Below are 26499 nucleotides of genomic sequence, written 5' to 3'. Positions count from 1 at the left end.
GAATAATATTACCAGGATGGAGGATAGTGATCATCTGCTTAGTCAAGGTGAAGCTAATTTTACCTGCTTCATTATCATTGGATTATCAGTAAGTTAAACAGCAACCAATAGAAATATAAATTATACTACAGAATTAATTAAAAGTAATAGAAATAAAAACAGCAAATCCCAAGCAGATTCATCACCTTCATCTCACCTCTACTCTCACCCTTCTGGAAGCAATGTAAATCAAACGGAAATAAATCTAAGACTGAGGTCAATGAATCTCTTTTGGTGCACTGCAAGTCTTCCCCGGTCAGCCCGCCCCTCCATCCATCCCTCTCAGCTCATCCCTCATCTCCAACTTTCTGTCTCCCCCTTCTGCAAATTCCTGCACTCTGCCCAAGACGCCCAGTCAATTAATAAGACATTGTCTCCTCCCCTCGGAGCCTGTGCACAAGGGGCCACCCAGGAGCCAGCGGGCCTTCCCTCCAAAGCTGCTTCACTGGTGGCCCCCAGGAATGCCAGTCGCTTTGGGAACAACCAGAACGGGGTAGGATGGGGGTTGGGGGGGGGGGGGGGGGGGGGGGGGGGGGCAGTCAAAAATTGGAGGGCAACAAAAGGAAATGCGTTCCACTCCCAAGGATCGAAGGCACTTCACCCCTCTACAGTCCAGCTTAAACCCCACCCTGTGAGCCACACACACACGTTTTAGTTTGGCAATGCTTAAGAGATCAGTGTGCCAGCTTACATTCACTTCCTGTTGGCTTTTTACAAACTGTTGGCTCATATCTCAGGCAGTAGACTAAAAATGATAATCAGACCAGTTCATAAAATTCAGGATTAGTCGTGAGGTAATCCAACCAGTGGTATGAAACAACAACAACTTACTCAGTGTGTGTCCAATCAGGAAGCCCTCAGCTGTCTCAGAAAGCTAAAGAAAAAGACCTGAAACACTCCAACATACACATCAAAACCCCACTCAGAGCTCAAACTCCATCGTGCCCTGTTCCAATTTGTATTCATCTTTAAAACTCAGCCCCCCACTTTCAGGAGATCCCTTGGAGGAGGGAACTAAAAGACCACTCAAAACCTTTGACACTTCATGGTACATCTGCTTTTTAGCTTATAGATATTTTTGCAATTATTTTCTCATCCTTTGTACACATAAACATTGTTATTTTCTGATCAAATTTAAAAGTATAAGGACATGGAAGGATAATATAAAAGCAAGTAATCAAATATGACAAATAAAACTGAAACAAATAATTCCGAGCATTTTTAGTCCTTTTGTTTATTTATTTGTTTATTTTTACATTTAAAACTGTTGCCTTTTTGCACGTAGATATATTTAGTTTTTATTTTACATTTGCAGACTTGCATCTCTATTTTCCTTCCTCTACTCCCCCTATTGCTTGTTCCTTTAACTTAAATGCAGATGAGAGCATCCAGTTTTAAACCAGGAACCCACTGCTTACAAGTAGGCTCTCCTAACCCACTGCCCTCCACTCAAGTTTGAGTTTGGCAGGATGTTTTGGACTGCACAAAATAGACGCGACACTGTCTGCTGGAGTTCTTGGCGAACCCGAAGCATCCGGGCTGTTGGCACTTTTTTACTTCAGCATCTTTGAATTAGACCTCTCCTTGACCAGATGATCAGATAATGGACAGTGAACACAAAGAGGAGGCAAATTATTTAAAGTGTAATTTTCTGTTTTCATGTCCACATTCATAGTCTTATTTTCTTATATATGTTTTATACCAGCTCTTTTTGTTGTGGCACTCTGACCATTCAGTAGTTATTTGATCTATAAATGGGTGAGAATTTAAAGTAAAGACATAGTAAATGGTATAATTAAGTAGGAAACATCCTTCTTGTTAGCAAGGCAGGTATAAAAATGCATAGCAGACCCAATTGAGAGAAAAGAGCATAAGAGGTTTAGAAAGAGGGTTTATTGTTGGAGCACAGATGGCAGAAGCCTCAGTCACAAAGATTCAGCCAGCTAGTGTGTCATTAAGAAGTTACATAGAGAGAAATGTTACATTTGAGATTCATAAACACCTCATTACAGAGGCAAATGTGTATTTTAGAATTCAGTGCTGCAAAAATCAGGCAGTAGTTTACAAAAAGGTAGAAAAAAGTGACATTGTCACATGGCTCGTGAGATGATCAACAAGTGAGTGAGTGCATTTCTAGTGTACACTAACAGCCTGAACGATTGAACTCGGCAGAAAGGGGATGTGGTGGCCCTGCTGCTTTGAGTCCACTTACCCTCTAAGAGGGAAGGGTCCCTTAAAATCAATGCAAAGTTGTTCTGAATTAAACATCCAGCCTTCTTTTCTGATATCAGCGGTCTGTTGCAGGATGCTCCCATCCATAAGGCACAAGGGATCAATGGATGGACAAAGAATGAAAATGCAGAGAATCAAATGCTGAGGTCTTAGCAGTCACCAGATCTCAATCCAAACTTCATTTTCCCTACAGTTGCAAACAGTAAATCGTTCTACTCAACTCATCTTCCTGCAAACTGGAGCCCAAAACAAGCTAGTCATGGAGCTAGCAACTTATGGTTTTTATCTAAACAGCAGCATTTGTAGCTAGAATAGGGAGTTATTTAGAGAAAACATGGTAAAACATAGTGTAACAGCAGCAAAAGTATCGTCAACACAGCATACCAACAACAAGACTGTAGTGCAGTAGCAGCAACAATCTCTGAGTTTTCATTTATGGCATAAACATTTCTTTTATTAATTTATGAATTTTTTTTTGTTTATTTCTCTTAGGAGGCAACTATATTATATCTATCACGGGCCCATCTGCAAGTTGAATGAGTAATCAGTTAATCATTGGCCATAGAAAATGTGCATTCCCTTGAAAATGACTTGAGAACCACACAGTTTTGTTCTTAACAATTCTTAGGAAAAAGGTTTTCGTAACTGCATTTTCAAATTAGATGATATTCTTTATCATTCTGTTCATTGTTGTAATGCTGCTGTACCACAACGTCTACATAAAATGCTCCTGTGCCTATAAAAGCTTCGTCAGCTCTAATGGTAAATTGAGATGCAGCGTTACATTCTTTGGTTGAGGTTTGTCAAACTAGCCAGTGGACAGGCATTACGCAAATGTATTACATAATATACACACCTTATCTATGTGATAAGGAACCAGGGGGAAGCCGGGACAGGCAATGGAGCATTTCAGGTGCAATGTACTGGGATATTTAAACATCTCTGGTGTTGACTTTACCTTTGTTACTCTATCCACTTTTTTTGTGACACAAAAAAGTGAAATAACTTGGAGAACCAAAAAAACTTTATTTGTCCTCTTTTAAATGTTCAGAACTGAATCGGCAAACTTTTGCAGTTCTGATTTCCTCCTTTGTGGTACAAAGGAACTGCACTGAGCCATGACCCCAGCATCATTGAAAGAGTTGTTCTCTGTTTTTCCTGAAAATGTAGCATTTAAACATTTTGGGTGCAGTTTTTGATCACTCATCAGCAGCACGTCAGTAAATGAGCCTTGAAAAGAGTCTTTTCCTGTATGAATGTAAAAGAATTTTACTGACAGATGAGGACAGTATATTGGTAATATGGCTGACAAGGAAATATGTCGACAGGAGACGTAAAGAAAGGAACATTGTCTTGGGTAACTGCTAGAGCGCTTTGAAGGTGAGTGAAGAAGGCATTGCATTAATTGTGAACAAAGGCTTGCACTGTTTTTATTTCACTGCATTTGATTGAATTCTTTACCTTTCAAATCTGCCTCTGTAAGTTCACCAGGTGTTTACAGACATATACAGACATATAATAAATGAATAAATCAACTGACCTTATCTAAGACTTATATGACCGTGTCATTCTAAAGAGTTGTCTGTCTATTTTTATTTTTGTCTTTTCTTGATGTATCAGCCATACTTTTCATCTGAATCTCACTGATGGGTTTTAGAGTGTAGAGCTTCCATTTGAATACTCACCCAGAGTATAAAACATATTGTTTAGTAATGGATAGCATGTTAGTGCAGAGAGATTTCAAAGAACACAGATATCATGGACATAGATGCTCAGAGAGTGGAAGTACGGCATAATGAGTTTCCCCCTGCTGCACTTCCACATTGCAAAATTAGTCCGGGGAAAGAGCTCTGTAAGTGCACTGCGTGTATTGTTACATATGGAAGCAAGCGGGGTGAAACCACAGTAAGTGGACTCAAAGCCATGAATAGAAGAATCTGCCTTGTTTTTTAAATATTTTGTAGAAGTATCAATTTGTGTCCTGCAGAGGCCAAGTTACACTCAAAAGCATGACCAGCCTTTATATTAAAACAGCATTTGATCGGATGATGCATAAATAAAAAAGGGCAAAGGATCATTCTTTGAAAGACTGCAAACTAAGCATTAATTGCATGAAATCATTAGCGTCAAAAATTGGAAAAAAATCAACAAGCTCATAGTCTTGCTCAGTATGAGATAAAGAGAGTCCTCTCCTGTTGGTATTTGGTAGTACACAGCAGCTCAAGTAAGAATGGCAGAAATAGTCCAATTCAGCTCGAATCATCTTTTCCTGAGCCCTTCTCATTGATTTCATCAGAAGGAGAAATTCTTAAGGAGGTAGGAAAAGACAACATGAGAATTGGACTAAAGTTACACTAAGCTATGATGTGGGTGTGCACCATCAAAATTCCACTTCATCATTAATGTGGATATGTGAAAAAAAGAAAACGCCACAAAAGTAAAAAAAAGCTATATATATTATTCCGCTGGCTGCTCACACTCTAGTCTTCATATTTATAACACAAATCCCCGTTAATATGGCTGTAAATATTCAAGCATCATCTTGATATTGTGGCTGTAAGGAATTGTGGGTCAGAATAATCCTTCAGTAAAGTACAGTGTTTCCGATGCTAAGAGAGATAATAAAGAAAAATGAGGCACTGAAGCAAATTTTCTTTAGCATTTAGAGAATTCGACCACTTCTTTTCATGGATGCTCCATAAATACTTTCAGGTCATTTTAACTTTATTTAGAAGGGTCCTAAAAAGACAATTCAAATAGCACATCTTAAACAATACTAATTCATAAGTGGGCTGACAGCAACCACACACAACACCATTGAATTGTTTATTAATTAAAAAATTTGAGGCGATTTCTCTTAGTTTTGTTTTGCTTGTTAAGGAATATAAATTTTTCTTTTAACTGTTGGTCAGACAGAAGAAGTGATGTGAATGTGAACTGTTATATATGTAATTATTTATACATTACATTACTGCATTGGAAAAGTTATTTAACGTCAATTAAAATGTTTGGGTTTTTTTTTTTTTTTTTTTTTTTTTTTATGGTAGTGGTAGTAAAACAACAAATCAGATTTATCGTTTATTTTCAAATAATCCATGAGACATCTAATTACTCAAATTTTACATTTGATTCTAACGCCCCCCTCCCCCACCCGTTACATTTGTCATATGGTCTTAAATACTTTGTGGATGGATCCTGAAATCAAATCTGTAAAGCGATCGGAAACCCCTTTTCAGAACTTTCCATGTATCTAACTTAGAAAAAAAAACAAAAAAAAAGACGTTTAGTTCATTTTTAGTTAATTTTTTAAAAGACAAATCATCTTCAACCCAGCACAAAGATAGAAATCATTTGACCCTGCTAGACAAGTGACACTTAAAGGTACTTTATCAAACACTGCCACCTAGAGGTCTTCCTTTGATATTGAGCCTGCTTGCCTTTAAAATAAGAAAACCCACTTCGGTGGAAAACAGAAAAAGCTTGTATGCATTTTATTAATCAAAATCAGTAGACGAACAGGAAAACATACATTTATTGTCCTTCTGACATCTCATACACCCACATCCTTGTATCACAAAATATCTTCAGTAATAATGTAAATACATTTGAAATTACAATGAAGCCTAAACGGAAATAAAAGACTCATCATGACTTATATCAGGATATTGAATTTACAGATGTAGCCAGCCGGTAAGTGAAGCATTTACTGAAGCAAATCAAAATTTCTTCTCATACTATCAATCGTATGCCTAAAGGCCTGAGCAATGATTTTCACAGTGCCCTACGAACCAGATAAGCACATGGTAGATCCTAGTTGTAAGCAAAAGTATTGTCTTGTTGAGGTTAATATCATAGTATCGTCTTCAAATGTGGAGACAACAGTCGTAACAAAGAGAGGACTAAAGATTTGAACCTGCACAAAACCCAAAAAGGATATTTTCTTCTTCTACGAAGAAAACCAAACAAAACAAAACAAACTGTCCATTGCATGTTTACGACAGTATGGAGGTGCAAAGTTTTGCCCTTAAAACTTGGTTGTGTTTTTAAGCAGTTTAGTATTGACCAATATCAAAGGGATCTGCTGCTGCTACAGTACTTTTTGACACGCTTAAATAACAACACGACAATGAAAGTATCGACAGGAATCAAGCAGTTAACACGTACATAATGACAAAAGTGGGGACGATCCCGTATGTCCTTTCCACCTGCTCATGCAAAAGCATCACCATTTACTTTCACAAATAAAAAACACCGGAATATAATGTGTGTCGTCAACTTTACTGAGAGCAACACTGGGCTGAGGCAACATAATGAACACATTTCCAAGTTGCACATTTCAATCTGCACAAGTGTGGCTGAGCAACACAAGAATACCACTCTGTAGATGACAGTGAGCCTGGATGTGGCTGAAAGTGGTAAAGAATTGTTGCTTTTTTTTCCTACTTATTCACTTTTTTCTTTTTCTTTTTTTTTTTTTTTTTTTTTTTTTTTTAAACGCCTGATGTGTCTGTCACTCTGCCGAGTTATGAGAGATGTTCTGAATTTCCAAAGCTGAAAACTATTCATGGTTGTTTCTTATATAATGTAATGTGAGTGCAGTGACCCTTTCAAGCAGTAATTTTCAACTCGTTTGACTGGAGGAAAATGTATCAGGACAAACTCTTTCCCCACATTATATATATGTGAATCTCATTTGTTCTTACATTTTAATAAAAGACAAAGGAATACTAGAACTGCTGACTTTTTTTCAGTAAGTTTTGGGCAAACCGTGACAACATGAATTCCGACATAAGTGGACAATCGCTTATTTCAAAGATTTTGCTCACCCTCAGGCAAAGCGGTGGTACCAACCAACTTAGGCTGATGAAAGTTGAACCCTATGTTGTTACTTTAATTCTGGGTTATTGTTTATTTCCAATAAATAAACTTAAGATCAGCCTCATCTTTCCAGATATCCCTGGGTAACAATTACTCCGGGTCCAGCATGATCTCATGGCAAAGAGTGTAGATAGCACTCCATTTCAGGCACTTTTCCCATTTAATGCTATTGGTATGTCATTTTACACCATAGAAATAGCACACCAAATGGTTATGGTTAGGGTACAGTACAGGGCTGTAAAGTGTCAATTTCTTACAGCACATGGCATGAAATGACTAAATAAAATAAAACTGGGGGGGTAAAACTAGGTTTTGAAGCAACACCAGCAGGTTGAACACTTCAGCACCACCGACAGCTACATGTATATATATTCCTCCTAAAGGCTGACAAAAAAAGAAAACAGGCCACAAAGTATGCAACTCTTTAAAAAAAAAAAAAAAAAACTTACACAGCGTACGAACAAAAGCACCTTACAGAGGAACCATGCATTCAGTGCAACATGTCACTCAGTACCACTTTCAGTATCTGTCACTCCCATGCATGACAGAAGCACACAGGCACCATCTGAGCCAATGTCTTTGAAGCTAAAGGCATACAACAGTATTCGCTGCTTTACAGAAAACAATTCAAACCACCTGCCCTCTAATCAATGTTTCAAAAGCATTCAAGGGTGTAGCTCATTAGTCGTGATGTTTTCAACCTTAAAAAAAAAAAGAAAAGAAGGAAGCACTGAAGGCAGAGATAGAACTTTGGGTGGAATTCCAGGAAACCAACAAAAAAAGAAACAAAAAAAGCGGATCAAAGACAACAGGGCCTCAAATCAAAATAAGTCTCCCTCCCTCTTTCTTCCTCATAGTGGCACAGCAAACAAGCTCTTCATCAAAGAGGGGGGAAACCTAGTTTGAGAATCTGCCCCAGGAGACGTTGGTACTAAACCAGCCCTTTCCTGTGATGCACTGTTATGTTCCCAACAAAGAAAGTGAACTTGGTCCCACAGAGACACTAAGTAGAGTACGGTATTTTCTTTGGAGCAAACAGCAGTGCAGCACATCAGCTAATAGAGCCTGGCTCCCAGAGGAGAGCTCAATATAGGACACTCTTCCTCTTCCTCCACTTGAGCTATTAATACACCCAAACAAAAGAAAAGAGGCTTAATGAGGCAGCAACAGGGAACTCATCCGAACTAAGTTCAACAAGAGCTTTGTAGTGTTTAGTTCCAAGGATTCCAGCTCTTTAATGGGCAATGGATCCTATTTTGTTACTTATTTTATGGTTGATGCTATGAGAGTAAAAGTACAGCATATATACACGGTTTTACGGCCTTTTAAAACTGTATATTTAAATCCATTTGATGAGGTCTTTCTGAAATGGAAAAAGTAACAGAAAAAAAAAAGATGCATAGTTTTAGGCATCATAATGTACTGGTTATGGATACTATGGATCCAATGAAGACTCTTAAGGAAACACTGTGCGCTGTCAAAGTAATCCGGGCTGATGTCACTGACTAGACAAAACAAACATTTCTTTGCATAGTTGCATGAAACCAAATATCTCATGCAGCTTAAAGCAGCTACCTTTAAATTAATGCTTTGGTTCTGAATCAGAGTGCATTAAAATGGAAGAAGATGAAGGAGTGTGTTGAGATGCACACAGTAGTCTAAGAATACTTATTCTGATTGAGCCAAGGAAACAGATTTTGAACACAAGCACCCCTCTATGTATCAAAAAATACAATATTTCAGTTATTTGTACTGAAACAGACTGAAACGTACTTAATAAAACAATAAACACAGCACAGCATCAAATAGTTAGCATGCCTAACCATCCCAACTAACACCAGTATTGTAACACTGGGATATTACAATATTTAGGCTATTTTAAAAAGGGGTTTGGTATATCCATCACAATTCAAACAGTAATTTTAAAGTCCAAAATCTAATCAGGACTTCCATATGTGCAAGTAAAATTAGGGGGGGGGGGGGGGGGGGGGGTAATTTTCTAGTTCACATCATATACTGGAGACGTAATATGAACCAGATAAGTGCCAGCTGTCACACAGTGCAGTGCAAAGATCAGCGTTTCAGTCATGCAGTGCGACATGGTAAATGGAGTAAGAACAGCATGAAAAACAAAGGAGCTTGATTGAGGTTTGTCCTTTACGACTCTCCTTCAAGAGCTGATGTTTTGCAGTGGTTTTAAGACTTAAGACACTGACACAAGGGGTAACTATTTTGCATTATACTGCCTGACAGTGATCTTAAGAAAAATCCCCTTTAAATTCAGCTGGAAACTTGACCATTATATGATTCAGTTGGTGTTGTGGCACAAAAACCTTCCCTTTGCTGAAGTCACCTTTTGTTAGATCGAAAAAAAAAACAAAAAAAACAAACTTCACCTCACACTAAGCTGATCTGGATTTTCCATTTGAGACATTCCACCAAATTCAACTGGATGTAGTGGCAATTAAGTCTAATGCGGTACCACACAAAGCAAAGCCACTGCTGGGCTAAATACTGACCTCAGGGATGGGACTGTGTGGGGCAGAATTCGTGCCAAGTCTTGAAGCAGTCATACTCCCACATTAGAGGCAAAAACAAGTCTAAATATAGCTGCGCTTGTAGGGTCGCATCCCTGCAGGCAGCAGTATTCCCCATCCAACAATAAAACCGTGGATTCGGCAGAACATTTAGTTGTTCCAACAAATGTTTACATTTCTCCTTCGCTTGTCCATACACACAAAGAAGTATATTTGTTTACTCTTTTAAACCACTGACAATCGCGACAGTTCAAATCCTAACATACCCTAGTCTCAGTAAGTAATTCAAAAATCCAACAAAGGGATCTGGTTTGTCGCTGATAATCTCTTTTTGTCTACAATAATCGCACAATGTTTACATAAGTGTGTCTGAATGGAGACTAGCTGCTTTGATGTGTATCATAAATACAAAGAGCTGACAGGAAACCATACATACACAAACAAAACGCTATTTTTTTTCAAAGACTTGCTTGTATCCATCAATCTTCTAGGATCTTTAGAACCATAAATAAGTTAACAATATATCTTATCATAAATAAATTTCAGTCTGTAAAAATTCACATATAAATATTCTGCTCCATCTTGCAGAGACTTCCCAGAAAAGAGAAGTGAAGCAAAGATTTCTTTGTATTTTCTTTTTTTTTCTCTCCCACTGACAAAAAATACAAAGCGTCCATGATGTAAACGCTGCAACCTTCCCTTTAAAACCCCTGGAGACACGGACAACGACAGGTGACTGGGGAGGACAGCGATACCGATTTCATGATGTGACTGAAGATGTCTCTCCACTGTCTGCCTGGACCGGGGACAGTAGGGCAGCCCTTTGTGACAATGGTGACAACTTCTTCCAGGTCCGGTCCCTGATTGATACAGTGTGCGTGTGAAACTGAGAAAAAGAAAGGACAGACTATTGCTAATGATGATTGATTGTGACAGTTGCTGCTCCTGCTGCATGCTTGGTTTTGGAGATGTGCGGACATCCATGCAATTGAGCCAGAGGCAGAGATCTGCCAGGGACAGACAGAGAGAAGAGAGCCATCTCCACATTGGTTGAAGCCCTCTTTCGGGTCACGAAACCGAATATGGATTTTCCTCTCGCTGTCTTCACTGTCCTTCTGAAAAGTCAAAGGCTGGAGGTGCTGGCTGGTGCCTCGAGTCTGTTCCCACGGCCACCGGTGTGTTGACAGGAGTGCTGCTGGAGGGCTGTGAGTTAGCTTCACCCTCTGGAAAATTCTTCTCCTGAGACTGAGAGGAAGAGGAGGAAGAATGGGTGCTCTCACTCGAACTGCTGCGGGTCTCAGTGCTGGTACTTGTCTTTTTCATTTTCCTCCTCTTGGCTAGTGGTGCCTTGTCTACGGTTTGTAGGCGAAAACCTTCCCGCTTACATTTGTTAAATGCCTGGGGGGTGAGAGATTTGTGAGCCAATCGTTAGGATATCTGTGAATTATTCACTTTTTATCCAATGCACCGATTTAAACTCATATCAACTCAGCACTTTGAAACTATCCATCACTAAACCATTACTTTTTAACTGAGTACCATCGGGCATATTTCTAATAAATGAAAAGAAAACTTTCATGAAAAAATACACAGCTGCAGTTAGCCAATTTAGCCAAATTATTAGCCAATGATTCCATGATTAACTGGTTTAAAAATAACAAAAAAAGTAAAAATAATAGTTCCTTTTCTCAAATCAACAAGACAATTACAAATAATTGCAGTTGTGCTTTGGAAAAAATCTCCCTATAATACATATCAGCAGGCTGACAGTGGGAACAATCAGCTGATTAATATATTAAATAATAAGAATAATATTACAACAAGCTGGAACATTCTGACCTACTTTCTAACATTTCTTACATTAAAGGTAGCTTTGACACAAGTGTGAACGGAGGCAGTGGAGGATCCGAGAATGTCTGGGGTCATGAGTGGGTTGGAGGACAGCTGGCTGTCGTCCTGGAGCCAGGCATTATAACGGAGACCACACATCTTAATCCTCTTGCTTGGGTCCACCGTCAGCAGTTCTGTAGGAAAAAAAAAAAAGAACCATTTTCTTATAGCACTCTTAATGCAGGAGGAAAGGTGAGTCATAGAAGGGAAATTATCTTCTTGTTCATACTCAAGCAAAATATGTAATAGCCATGAGGAGGTAACACCTCGAGTCAGTTTGTATAGTTTATGGAAAAATGACTTTTCACTTGATTTGTTGCCTCAGAGCCCCTTTTTTTAGACTGAGCATGTGGTCTTAAGTGTGTGGTCAAGTCTTATCAACTAGCAAATTAAGTCCATTTTGTGAATTATATTCAGATTTAGAGCACTTGGACAAGGGGTAAGGGTGGTGCTACTTTGCAATTGACAGACCATTATCCAATGAGTGTGCATAGTTTCCAGGGTTCTCAGTTAAATAATCACTCCACTCGTGATCTCCAGTTTCAAAATACCACTTGCTGGATTTGAGACTTTAAGATGAGCTCACAAGCTTTGTATTGTCCGAATTTACTAACTGATTTCTTAAGAGCTACAAGTGAACGCTACAAATGTACAGCATATAATATCTATATATATATATAGCTAAGTTGTGTAGTTTAATTGAGCATCTGTTTAGCCAAAACAGTATTTTTGTGACTGCAGGCTGAAAAACAGGTCCCGCAAATGTAATGTGCTAATTTATCATTTTAGCAAAGGGTAAAGTTGCTGTTCTGTCAGCAGTCCAATAGGCATTTAAAGTTGGTCTTTTCTGTAAGGCTGCAGACATCCACATATGCCAACTTAACAAATATTGCCCAAGTATACTAAATTGTAATGTACATTGTATATTACATCTGATCTTAAAGCTTGTGAGAAAGATGTAAGTTTATAGTTTAAGATAACAATGAACCCGCAGGTCCATCCTCACCTTGTATCAGGTCCTTAGCCTGCTGGGATACGTTTCTCCAGGCCTGTCCCTCAAAAGAGAAATCTCCCTGTTTGATTTTCTTCATAATCTCTTCTGCACTGGTGTGGGTCAGGCTCTTCTCCTGACACTGAAAAGGCACCTGTCCAGACAGCATGGTGTACTGAAACAGAGAAAATCCACACACACACGGATATATAAATGAGCTGAAAAGTAAACACATGTTCTGCCTAAAAAAAAAAACATGTTTTAAAAGAGCTCTTGACCGATCACGACTGTCCACAATTTTCCGTTGTTAAGCTGCGTGTGCTTGACCACGGTTGCACCAGCACAAAAGAGAAGAGCAACCTGTACTCGGCTGGATAAACACAGCACTCTCACCTTGGCCTGCTTATATCTGCCCTCAGAATTCTCATTAAAATGACAGTGGTGGGGAACAAGCCTTTTGGCAATGGTGGATGTGTTGTGCCCTCTCTGTCGCAGCTCGCTTGGCTTGCAGGGCATTGTGCATATAGCACGTCAGTAGCCATTTCATTAAAGCTTCATGAGGCACACTACTACCGGAACCCCCCGCAGGAGGCGGCGGCGCACGGCACCACTTACACATAAAGCCTTGGCTCTTCATGGATGACTGGCCAAGTAAAGAAATCTCTCTCCTGACTATCTGCACGCCCTCTCCTTATCCTCTCTACCTCTCCTCTTTAATTTTCCTTCACTGCACAGACAAAAAGCTTGAACGAGGATGACATTTGTGCTGTCAGAAAGCTACATCACGCGAGCACACCCCAGAACAGGTTTTGGTTGTCCTTCATTCTGCTGGGAACGTTTTATCTGTGTCAGCTCACCACAGGATGCTGAGGGCTGGAGGAGAGAACGAAATGATTATCATGCAGAATAGATTAACCAAAAAAAAAAAAAGCTCAGACATGCATCCACTGAAAGCCAAAATCAGTTCAAATAACTGTTGGCCTGCAGCACAAGTACAACCCATAAACTGTATAAAACACAGAAATCAGCATAGTACGGAGCTTCTTATTAGCTATTCATCAAATCAGTTAGCAGCATTTTAAGGAAAATACAACTTCAGAGTGGACCTAGAAGCTGTGGATTTATAAAATCATATCATCAGGTCACTTTCCTGGGGCATGAAAGTGAAAAATGGCAGCCTTAAGGAGGTGTGTACTTGCTCTATGGGTGCTCTGAGGGATGCTCCTGACATTACTGTGTTCTGTTTGAGCCAATGAAAACCATTGGTAATATCAAACTTTAACTAAAATCCTAACAGATCTTAACAATAGAACATTTGTCTCATCACACACGACAGATGAATCTCTAAACAAAAGGATTCCAGAAGCGATACACCTCTTACTGTCATCTGACAGGGGACGTTACAATTGTGTGGGGGGGATTATGGTGGAGCAGGTGAAAACAAAACTTGAGACTTGCTTTCACATTAGACTATTGACGGCGAGGAATAAAAAAAAAAAGAAAGAGAGAAATTCAGATAATTAAATGAATCGGGTTGGGGGAGAGTGAGATGTCAAGTGTCAGTTTCAAAACTATGCGACGCTTAACGTTAACAGTTGCTTGGCAACTGCCACACTTAGCTGCTCTGGGATCAGAAGTGTCCAAATTATAATTCCTTCATATTATATATAGTTTGCCTGCAGTTCAGATGGTTTAAGTCCTAACATCAGGTCCAGAAACCTCCGGCAGTCAGAGCGACACGGTAGCTCGGCAATGAGAAAATGGATTGTAACACCCTTGTAACATTGAAATTTAAAAACTGTGAAATTTATGTCATGCAAACAAAATGCCTTCAACAGAAGACTGACTTATCATTTAAATCGAATAATGACAAAACCCCCTTCAACTAATGACTAAGCTAGTTTTTCAACTGACTGTGTCACAGGGTGATTCAAATGAAGCCAAAAATGACAAACAGTCAAATTTCAAAGGAGACTTGCAGAAAAAGTTACTCAATAACCAATTTTGTATCAATAAATGTATCAAATTGCCACTAATTTCTCAGCCTGACCCTCTTCTTCGCCTCTTCCCAGAAATGGCAAAAAGCCTGTGACCTCTTTATATACCATAATGATAGCACATATCACTAAATCTATTGTAATAAGGGGAATTTCTGCATGTTAAGTTAGCCTAAATGCATTTGTTTAGAAGTGTGATGTTTTAACCAGGGCCTTACTCACCAAAATGACCCCCAGACTCCACAGGTCACAGGACTCATCATAGCCGTCATATTTGAGTATCTCTGGAGCAGCGTACTGCAGGGTGAAGCAGGGAGTCTTCAGGAGCTGATTGTCTGGTGGTTTGAGACGAGCAAAGCCAAAGTCTATGATTTTGATCTCGGAGTTCTCACTCTCGTCTGTGAAGAGCAGGTTCTGCAAAGCAATTCGAGACACGGACAGCAATCATTTTTTTTTTCTGGTCAACAACACCAGTCCACTCAAGAGCCTGCAAAATTGTACATCAGGACTGACCAGATCCGTCTCAGCCATGTTAGGGTCAAACAATTTTACCCTTGTTTTGAGAAAGATTGCAGAGTCACTGGGACAATTCTACACATCACACCTTGTTCAGAAAAACACAGTAATTCTGACTTAAAAGCACATGATCCAGTCGGGCTGTATTCACCTCAGCGAGACAAACTCTGCCAAAACAAAAGAATTTTCAGCAGTAGCTCCACGTAGCTGACGTTTCATACCTCTGGTTTAAGGTCCCTATGCACCACTCCGACGTCGTGCATGTGACTGACGGCAGACACCAGTTTGCGCATGATGCGGCTGGCCTCCGTTTCGCTGAAATGTTGCTTCCTGCGGATTCTCTCCAGCAGCTCTCCTCCACCAAGCAGCTCCAGGACCAGGTACGTGTGGAGCTATGGCATCCACAAACACGACAAGTTGCCATTTCTTGCAAAACATTTCCAACCTTTGTTAAGACGTTCTTTAAAAATACTGCAATAGATCCAAACACTCCAAAGCATTTCGTTATGTATCATTAATCAGATTTTCACTCGCAAGTTGAACGCAGCTGACTGCTGATTTGTGAAATGGTAAACAGAATTCTATCTCTGTGGCAAAATAAATAGAGAAAAACAGCACAAGCTTGATCTAATGTTGGTGAGATCAAGCCGTAATAGTATTGAGTAAAAGTGAAAGGGGCCAAATAAAGTGGGAAGAGAATAATGTGTCTGAGCAACAGGGTAGAGTTTCTCATTAGCGCTGGATCTGAGGAACAAAGGCAGGACTCGGTTGAGACGAAGCGAGGCAGCACAGCTTTGATCTGGGTCACAGGCCTGTGAGGTACAGTAATAACCCCACTGAGCTCATCGGGACTAAAGTGGTGCTCCTGGGCATGAAGGACCTCTGCTAATGAACCTGGATGTAGTCAGACACATAAAAACACCTTTCCAATAACCGAGGTAAGCTGCATTTGGAGCGAATGCACAATCAGTTTGTGTTAAGTGCGCAGCTCGAAACAGCCATACAAAAGTGAACCTAGTTTGTCTCTGTTTAGCTGCACAATACAGGCGTTTGTACAGCTGCAGCTTAATATCAGGAACACAGAGATATTCATGGGACGATATTTGAAGAGATAGAGAAAGACCTAGAGGGCTCCAAGCATCCCCATTAATCTGCCTCGTTCCAGTTGTAGGACTTAATCGGGCTGCGGTCCCCAAAGGCTCCGCAGACAGCGACAGAAAACAGAATTTACACTGGCAAATAAAACCTCCAGGATCAACTTTACCTGATCGTGATAAATTTCATGTAACTTGACGATATTAGGATGGCCATCACAGAGCTTCAGGGCCGCTATTTCCCGCTGCGTCTGTGCCTCCATCCTACAGTGAACACAAGCGCTCAGATTACTTTTAGCCAAATAAAATGGAAAGCTACAGTAACTTTGTAGATAGTTGTTTTTGTGTCTTTTGGCAAATTTTCAATAGCTATTTTGACATAATGTGACTTTATTATAAACAAGTGCCTTTGTTTCAGATGGAAGCCATTCATAGGTGTCTGGGAACATACCCATAATAATTCAACAACAGTAGATTAAATTACTCAGTTTTTCCTGTTCTTTTTCTATTTTTTACTTCATTATTTAATCTCAGAGACATTTCCATTTTTCCCCCATTTTCAACAAAGTTTTCAAACTCACCAATGAGAGGTCAGTGTGACGGGTAAGTGTGATTTACTATGTGAACGTGCCTATTTGGACTGTGTGGACAGGAGTTTGTGTCGGTCCCAGTGTGCTTCGCTACATCGTCAGTGGAGGACTGTCTGATTGCAGCCAACACCAATAATCAAAGCATATTTTGTAGGAGTCGCCAGCAAAAGACCAGTTGTCATATATAACCCACATCTGACAAAGGTAAACAGAGTAACAGGCTAAAAAAAACAGTAAGAAATATGACATCATTATTATTACATTATTATTACTACATATTTCAGCTGGACTTTCTTTAGAGTTGGCGGTAAGCGTAGGAGAGTGTGTCTGATGTGTCCAATGAAACTACAAATATAACAAAGAACCCAAAAAAAGGTTAACAAACGAATTTCAGAGAGAACAGCTGGTGAGGCGGTACCTTTTGCTGACAATCTTGACTGCATATTTCTGTCCAGTCTTCTTGTGCGTGCAGCGTCTACAGATGGAGAAGCTACCCTCTCCAAGAGCACTATCCTTCAGGTCCATCTCATAACTCATATAGAAAGGCGAGTCCTGCACAGAGGAACAGTGGACCAAAACAAGTTTTCATTTATACACTCTAATTGAGAGGTGTTGTCAAAGAAAAAAGTGTAATACTGTATGTTCTTTGTACAGATTCTGTACGCTCAATCCGATCCTAAAGATTGCTTTTATGTATATTCTGTGATCTGCAGTAAAGTTCTCCTGTTCTGTTCTGTAACTAGAGGCCGTAATCGTACGCAACAATGAAAATTTTCTGGGTTAAAATACTGAAGATCAGAACAGCAGAGAGAAAAAAAATAGAGTTAACTAGCTTGCTGTTTGCAAAAGGAAATGGTAAAAAAAAAAACAGAAGAAAAAGCTATAAAATACGGTTAACTTTATTGGAATTCTGAGCACATCTAGAGCACAGTGCAGCGAGACAGCACAGCGACAATGTCCCTTTTCTAAAGTGTCTAAACACTAAAGGACATCAGTAAACAGAGAAGCATTATAATCTCCAAATGCCTACTGCTGGTACAAGATATCTCATAACAAGTCATTACAAAGGGTTGTGTTAGTAAAATTGCTGGGATCATGATAAGAGGGCTTGAAACTAAATAAAAGCTCAAAAAGCACTGAACTGCTACTTTCACAAAAAGCAATACATCCCAGAGGCATACCATTGCATTTATAAACAAACATTGAATAAGCAGCCACCAAAAACTGCATCTTAGTGCAGTAATAAAGCTGAGTTGACGGGGGGGGGAATGGTTCAAGTGAGGGAAAAGTCTATCCGTCTGTGACAGCAGCCATTAGCTTAAGTGTGTTTGTGCTGCGGGATCCAAATGCATTCATTTTACCTTCATCATGGCGCTGCGGGCCACCGCAGCAGAGCCTGGCCTCTCAGAGCCCCCACACAGCTGGACTGGGTCGTCCATCACCACATTCCTCTTAAACAGGATGGAAGGGGCCATGAAAGAGTATCCCTGCACACAGAAACACAAACGCTCTCGCTGTTTACATTTTACTAAGACATAAAGCGAGGGATGCACTATATGCACAAAAGGAAAGGCAAGTTCCTCCTGTTTGGGAAAATGTTTGGGATTTTTCTTGAAATGTTACCATGTCACACCAGGCTGCTCCACAAAAAGGCAGGATTTGCTCATTTGTGAGTGACAGCAGCTGTCCAGCTGTTTCTATTGTTAAACCTGTCATTGTGGAGCAGCGCCTGCTTAATTCCAGCTGTGGGGAGCCCACAGCTTTGAGCTGGCATTAATCTCCCTCTCTTTTTTCACCGGCACGCACACAGCTGTGTGGTACGTAGTGACAGCAATAGATGGACGGAAGGATGGATGCTGAATGAATGAGATGCCCTAAATTGCCGGGCTTGAATATTTGATTGCTCTGCTGTGAAATTACATCTTGGCGCTCTTAATGCAATTTTAATTTTGTTTTGTGAGGCACCACGGGGGAGCAAGTGCACGGTTTAAACTGGGATTGCTGTCGTTATCTCAGAGATTGCTAGGCTTGCAAATTATAAAGACCACAAAATTTCAGACTATGTGAATGGCAGCTGAGAGGGGAAAAAAGCCAAGATGAAGTTGGCAATCAAAGACCGAAGGCGTAACCGAGATAGACGTGGTGATGCTCTCAAAGTGTAACCTTTTATTCTACGAGAGAAGCCCGTTAATGGATCTATTGATCTACCAAGCTCAAGGATCCAGAAGGCAATCAGAGTTGAAATTTCATGCAATACATCAGACAGCTATCAGCTGGCATGGAGTTGTGGGCCATATTACGGTTCAAAGCTACATCAAAAATAGTCATTCACATCTGTTACTTCAATGAGAGCTGCATATGGCAGCAATTACTTCAATAAAAGACCCTTTAGTCAATTTGAATACCAATGCACACAGACAGACTCATGTTGACTTACAGCAACCTTTTGAGGACATTCAGAACTTCACTTGATTACTTCAATTGCTGTGGAGTATGTCAAATATAGTCGCAGACAAAAAGTGGGTAATGCATAATGCTATTTTTCATCCATGTCAACATTTCACACTGCCTGCAACCAAAGCCCAGACAAACATGGGCACAAGACAAACGCAGATGGAAATGTTGTCCTGCGCGCTGACCTGCAACGGACAAAAACAAATATCCCAAACAGCAAACAACGGAACCAGGAGTTACGACCAAGCCCGGCCCACGCACCCACCTGGAAGATGCGGTCACAGTTCTGAGGCAGAGCCGCGGGGGAGTAGGTGGGGTCCATCTCCGTGAACTCATCTGCGAAGTTGCTGACGTCGAGCTCATCCCGTATCACCGGCTTGAATGGTGCAGGTACCTTCTTAGCTGCTAAGTCCTCCCAGTTAATTTTCTGCAGTGAATTTTTTTTTTTTTTGAAAGGCAGGAATATATTGAGGTTTGTTCCAATTCTTGCTAAATTAGTTCATACAAATGCTGCCTGCTCACTCGGACAAGTTCCTTTTTGTATAGCAATATTCTACCCTGCCATTTAACTTTTGGAAATATTGCTAAATATTCAAAATAGGCAAAGAGCTCCACCTGATAAAACGGGTGTTTCTTTACATTCTCGGCTCCATTAGGACCTGAGCCTAATCTCTTCTTTGGATCTTTGATGAGGAGTCGCTGGATGACGTCTTTGGCCAGTGGTCCCATGTCTTTGGGGAAAGGAGGATCCTTCTTGGAAATCCTCCTGCGATGTGTGAGACACACATAAGCTCAGTGCTTCAGTCTCAATATAACCGAAAGCTTGCGGATGATCTTATGATAATGAGTGAAAATCAGTACTTGGCAATGTCTGTGTGTGAGTTCTCATCTCCATCGACAGTGAAGGGCGATCCACCAGTCAAGAGCTCGTACATCAACACACCGAGGCTCCACCAGTCCACCGCCTGGAAAGCACCAAGGCACCCAAAGAGACTAAAAAGTGAAATCTGTCTGGAAAAAGTGCTCGATTTGAGAAAACAGGCTATAAACTTTTACCTTGTCGTGTCCGGACTCTCCCCCTTCCACTATTTCAGGAGCCATGTATTCGATCGTGCCGCAGACTGAGAAAGCCCTTTCAACCTGTTTTTTTGTTTTTTTAAATACAAGTAAACTGATCAACAGAAACATTAAAGATGACAAATACAGCACAGAAAAAAAAGAGAATGTTAGTCTTAGCATCTAAAAACCTCTCTGTGTTGTAAAATGAGTATAAATGGCCGGATATGAATAAAACCAGTAGAAAAAGACATGTTTGATCATTGTCTCTCTATTTCTATAAATAAAAACACCCAGGATTAAATGAACAAAATTGAACGTTAATAATAATAACAGATTTAGAAGAGATTTGATTTACAGCAGCTGAGCAAAATAAACATCAGGAGAGTCGACAGATTTAAATTAAATTGTCTATTCTGGTGATGCATTTTGTCATCATCTTCCTCCAGCTGAGGTTCAAACCAGTAAAAAAAAAAAAAAAAAAAAAAGCAGCATCCAAACCTGTTCTAAATTCAAGCAAACAAACGTTTTCGAGTGGGAACGCACTGATCTTAGTGAAAAACTGTTTGCAATTTTAGCTTTCTGAGGCCCTCTAAAGGAAACGGCAAAATGTCTCCCCTGGTTATTAATAACTATAACCCATCACAAGAACAGAGCAAAGAACTGAAAGATTTGAACACATTGTTGAGACAAACTGTACCTGATCAAATTCTTTACTGAGGCCAAAGTCTGTGAGAACTATGTGACCGCTTGAATCCAGCAGAATATTCTCAAGTTTTAGGTCCCGATATACAATCCCAAGCTGCAACATGGCAATGAAACGCAGGTTAAACATAATGCACACACACAGGAATAGACACAGTGTCTTAGAAAGAGAGTAAAAGTCAGGATTACCATGTGTAGATGTTCCAGTGCCAACACAATCTCCCCACTGTAGAGGGCTACTTCTTGCTCCTTAAACCTCACTCTCTGGACCAAGTGTGTGAAGAGCTCCCCACCATTTACATAATCTGTAATGGAAGACGGTGTGTGTTTCAGGTTTCATCCAAAATCACGAGTGACCAACTTAAATAGACTTATTATTACTTTTTCATTTCTGTAATTAACCCAGGCCCGATTTTGGCCTTCTTTCTTTTTTTCAAGCAACAAAGAATACAGGTGAAGAACGTCCCAGACAGCCGAGTATCAAATGTCCTCACCGAGAATGAGGTGCAGCTTGGTGTCAGTCTGGAAGGCGTAGTGAAGAGTGACAAGAAAAGGAGACTGGCGGATGTGCTCCAGCACCTGCCGCTCCGCCCGCGTGTGTTCGGTAGTCTTTGCCTTCTGCACGATTGTGGCCTTCTTCAAAACCTTCATGGCATACAGCTTCCCTGCATCATGGCCACTCACTTTCCTCACCAGGAACACCTTGCCATATGCTGATGGTTAGGATAAACAAAGTCAGAGGGCAAAGTGCAGGCCAAAGCCTTCGTAAGGCAAAAGTAGTCGTTGCACCTCTTAACCGGCAGCTGTGCTCCCCATTGAGCCAAAGGTAGTGTTTACACTGATTACAGAGCCCCTGATTTTTAGAGCACATGCTGAGAAGGCTCTATACTACCTCTGTTTGGTAAGTGCGAACACACACGTGAACTACACCAGGACGGAGTCCTTTTTTCTGTACTGGAGCACAATCTCTGAGTGAAAAGAGACAAAAGTAACAGTACTCACCTCCAGTGCCCAGCACCCTTAACAGCTCAAAGTTTTCAATGCCCACCCTCTCCACATGGCCCGTCAGGTTGGCTGGAGTTAAAGCAGAAATACAAATAATATTATATATGTATATCAGTATATTGGATATATATATATGTATATAATATTGTATATATATATATACATATACCAAAACTAAATTGGCCTCTGAAAGCAAGACAAGAAATATCTGATGAGGTTCAGCTTGTAGAAAAGGTTTGTGATATAAAAGTGGAGGATTTGATTAATTAAAATAAATGGCCTGGACTGTGTCTTCTATCGTCCTTCTCTACAATATCACCATTTATGCACCTACGTAACATATGTGACATGATGCCCGATTACCCAGCAGGCTAATAAGCAGACATTTTAGTGATAAAATGACCAGCCGTCCATTTGACGCTGTTTAGAGAACCAGGCAGTAAAAGCATCTGAAAGTGAACAGCTGTTTTTAACTGTTGCCAAAAAAGCTGGACCAGAAAGCACAGCTGTAGAGCAGCACTCTTTGTCTTTTGTTACCGGTTCGTGTATTTTATTGCAAAGTAACCCCTGAATATTATGGTTTGGGAAAACCAAGACGCGAGGAAGTGTGTGCTAAAAGCCTGGAGCGGTAAAACTGCGGAGCCAGCAATTCAAAACAAGTGACTTTAAAGCCAGTATGAGATCGGTAGCATGGCCACGTTGGATGTATTTAAAGAAATCAGCAAAAAATAAATCAATTCAAAATTCTGCAGAGAATGCCTGCATAAAAGGACAACCTCTTTAATGTAAAGAATCTTGAAACATTAGACTTCTCTTCGAGTGTTAATTCCAAAAAATACTCAAAAGACTCACTCCTTTGAAATATCTGCCAAATATGCAACAGTACAGGGCAATCCTCCTTACAAATGCAAGCAAACATGCCACATTAACCAGCAAAAGGTCATTATCCTCCATCAAAGACCTTAAGTGAATTCAGCACTCGCCATCAGTTACTCCCCTTTGTCTTCCTCAATCACAGCCTCGCAGTACAGCTGACTGAGCACAGCACGCTGTTAGAAATGCATGTCCATTGTAGTGAACACGTTCCTTCTGTCTCACACTCTGAAAACTGGCTACTGAGCAATTAATGCAGCTGATTTCATCTCCCCCCCGTTTTCTTTTTCCTGTCACACACAAGAAGAAATGCTGCAACTGCTATATGTGTCAATTTAGGTGAACACCAAGTTATTTCAAAACAACAACGCTGTCCTTTAAATCTGAGGCTGCAGACTGCAGTTGCATAACACCCTTGTCAAGCTCACCCTGCCAAGGCCAAGTTTGATTTTGGTGTTTATTAATAGATTGACAGAGGTGTCCAATCAGATGATGCCTTACTGCTGGACAAGAGGAACCGCTTCACTTTTAAGGAGGGGAAGGTTCCTTAAAATAAGTTTTTGTCCAGTTGTATATTTGTTTGGTTACCCAAATGATAAAACTTTTTATTACCAAAAAAATATGACTTTCTATCTATTTAACATTTAAGTCCAACCATAATAACCATTACAAAATTTGAGATTTATAGCCACTGTGGCTTCACTTTTAGGATTCCACATACAAAACTCTTTGATATTTATCGTAACAGAGCATCATAACAGAACGGCAAAGGGCTTACTTGTGGATTGCTATCGACCGTTAACTTGAGCAGATTAACTTCTTGGAAAAGCAAGAACTGCCACTAAATGGGCTTAGTATTTCCATTCACCTGTGTGATCTCCTCAGGGTTAAATGCTAGAACATGTGTGCAAACTAAAATGCTGTGGGACATCAAACCAAAACCACCAAAAAGAACGAGCACCGCTGATAACGTGACAGACTGCATTTTTGGGGCAGGGCAGATAATCCGAGTGCAGCATAGTCATGTTGCGGCCTGAACAGCAACACTGTCATTATAAAGCAGTTTTAACTGTCAAAACTGTGCTGCAGCCTTCTTCACTGAATTACTGTGCTCTACATAACCACCATCATGCAGTGCTACAACTATCATTGTTAAAGGAAGGCTCTCCAAGCTGCAAATTCTACAAACCACAACTGCCCCTGTTTGCTCTGACACTCAGACATTCAGATGCACACTTTTCTTTAGTTTTTATAATCATAATTTCAATCATTAAGTAATTTCTGTTGTTCTTCCTTTGTAGATTCCTGTATTTTGTATGCTGTTTGTGTGTGTTACAGTAAAAAAAAAAAATACCTTTGCCTGTCTTGGCAAGGACTAAAATGACTAAATCCCAAAAGTGCTTTTTACCTTGTTAAAAATAATAGCTAAATAAAAATATCCCAACACAACTCCACACTAAAGATTACTCTGGGTAGCATAAAGTTTTACAGGGCCACACAGGGGACACGTTTATTTATTTGCCTGGCCTTGTAACAGTACCTATGGGCACAAGTGAAATGCAGCTCTGTACAATGTGCATAATAAAACCAGGCTAACGTTGGCGTTTGTCACTGCAGCTGCGTCTGCTCGTTTCCTAAAGAGAAGTTAGCTGCCGTTGCTAGCGAATTAAGGCAATAGCAGGGAAACCCAACAATTAACTTTAATTAAAAGCACTGACAATGAAATAAACTTGGTGAAATCTCCATAAGTGGTCTAATTTAACCCAGTGGCATGCTGTCAATTAACAAGCAGTTTTAGCTAATGTTATTACCTTGGTTTAGGACGGTTAATAAGTAACGCTAGCAGTTAGCTGTCATTAGGAACATGATTCGATAACATTGTCTGCGTGACTTAACAGTAACGTTATAAATTGTAATGAAAGTCGGACAACGCAGCTCTCTTCAGCTATTTCTGTGCAACGTCAACGTTAATGTTAGCGCTTACTACAAACGCCCATCACAGTGACAGTTGACTCCTCCGAGCTAGCCTGCAAACATGTATCCCTGTCACGTGTATAAAAGGTAAATGTCAAATAAAATGTACTGCATTTAGTTTCACCAGTTAGCAGCCAACTTACCATTTTTAAGCTCATGTTTCACAGTAAACAGGTCTCCTTCTGTGGAAGATCCCTCTTTTGGGGATGGCATCGTAATTTCGTGCCCCTGTTATGTTCAAAGATGCTGTTTCAGACAAGATTAGGTTCACCTTCGAAGCCGGCTTGTGGAATTACTATGCACAAAAAAAAAGGGAAATCATTAAACGACTGCATGTAAGGCGGCAAACTTGACAGATATATGATCAGAATGTTGTTACAAAACCTGGCAGCAAGCAAGCCCAAAGGAAGCACTTGCTTCTTCCAGTACACAACCACTACCACTACCTTCGCAACCAGCCAGTCCCTCTTCGCTGATTGGTGTTGCTATGTGAAATTCTAGTCTCTGATTGGATATTTACCTGGTAGCTTCACTTAATTCCGCCTTCTTCTGAGCAGTTATGCTGCCTTCAAGTCCTCTTGGTACACTCTAATGTCAAGAGTCAGGATGTGAAATTGGACGTACACAGATCAAATAAGAAAGCCCTGTTTTGATGCATTTCGATTTATTTAACTAAATAAGATGAATGACAGATTTACTCTTTAAATTATACTGAACTGTAAACCGCATTCAAGTACATTTTAGGGGGAAATTTCCTTTTTTAAAAAAAAAACAAAACAACAACTGTATTTTGTGTTAAATACCTAATCATCTTACTATTGAACATACAGAGGAAATCTGGTCTTGTCAGTCACTGAAAAATAGTTATAAGGTTATTTGAAAGCCACAAGTGGTGCATGTGATTCTTTATTATGATATTCCATAATTTAGCAATTTCTATTATCATTTATGGATATTCGTACTTCATCTTTCCCACCATTACACTGGAACAATACAAGTATAAAAAGAAATGGAAATGGGATGATGCATGGCTGAATTTACACAGAGTTACTTTTATAAAAGGCCTCCAAGTGTTCTGAAATGTTTCACCACAGTGACCATGGGGATTGTTGAGCAATGAAGGCATCATATCTGGAAAGTAATCAGTTCCTGTTAGCTGAGGTAAACACAGTTCCTCAGTACTTCACACTACATCCTCCAAAAAAGTCACACAGTTTCATCAAGATCTTTCGAAAGTTTTTTAAATAAAAATAGAACACTGTAAAAACTATAATAATTTGTGAGGGTAAATTTATAGCATGACTGTTAGTCTATGTTAGTTATAGCAAGATTTTTTTTTTAATAAACTGTCCAATCCCTGAAAAAATGTTGCTGTAATGTAGTTTGGCTAATTGTACATAGGGTGTCATTCTCGTGCAGCGATCAACACTACTACTACTACTACTACTACTACTTCTACTACTACTACTACTACTACTACTACTACTACTACTACTACTACTACTTCTACTACTACTACTACTACTACTGTTACTAAAGCAAATATTTTATAATTATGCAGTAATCAATAAACCCGCACACGGTTCTTACCTTAAACAATGACAGGTAAGAACTAAATTACTCTTGTACAAGAGGACTTGAATATACATTAAAAATATGAATATAATG

General features: G+C 39.9%; 1 protein-coding gene across 1 annotated transcript; it reads right to left on the bottom strand.

The window, feature by feature from the left end:
• Positions 1 to 10306: 10306 nt before the first annotated feature.
• Positions 10307 to 25278, bottom strand: rps6ka5 (ribosomal protein S6 kinase, polypeptide 5). Its single transcript, XM_072365115.1, has 18 exons — positions 25216 to 25278; positions 24975 to 25126; positions 21982 to 22053; positions 21474 to 21692; positions 21169 to 21284; positions 20975 to 21076; positions 20275 to 20358; positions 20080 to 20183; positions 19834 to 19984; positions 19484 to 19645; positions 18126 to 18251; positions 17183 to 17316; positions 16345 to 16438; positions 15302 to 15472; positions 14787 to 14978; positions 12583 to 12742; positions 11547 to 11710; positions 10307 to 11084 (listed from the first exon to the last, which is right to left on the bottom strand). Exons 2-18 carry the CDS (start codon positions 25042 to 25044, stop codon positions 10791 to 10793), a joined length of 2415 nt encoding a protein of 804 aa, XP_072221216.1. The 5' UTR covers positions 25045 to 25126; positions 25216 to 25278; the 3' UTR covers positions 10307 to 10790.
• Between the last annotated feature and the right edge of the window lie 1221 nt (positions 25279 to 26499).

The sequence above is a fragment of the Leuresthes tenuis genome, unplaced genomic scaffold (genome assembly GCF_036924035.1).
Source record: "Leuresthes tenuis unplaced genomic scaffold, fLeuTen1.0.hap1 SCAF_15, whole genome shotgun sequence".
In the NCBI taxonomy this organism is placed as follows: Eukaryota; Metazoa; Chordata; class Actinopteri; order Atheriniformes; family Atherinopsidae; genus Leuresthes; species Leuresthes tenuis.
This window is presented reverse-complemented; position numbering and strand designations above follow the sequence as displayed.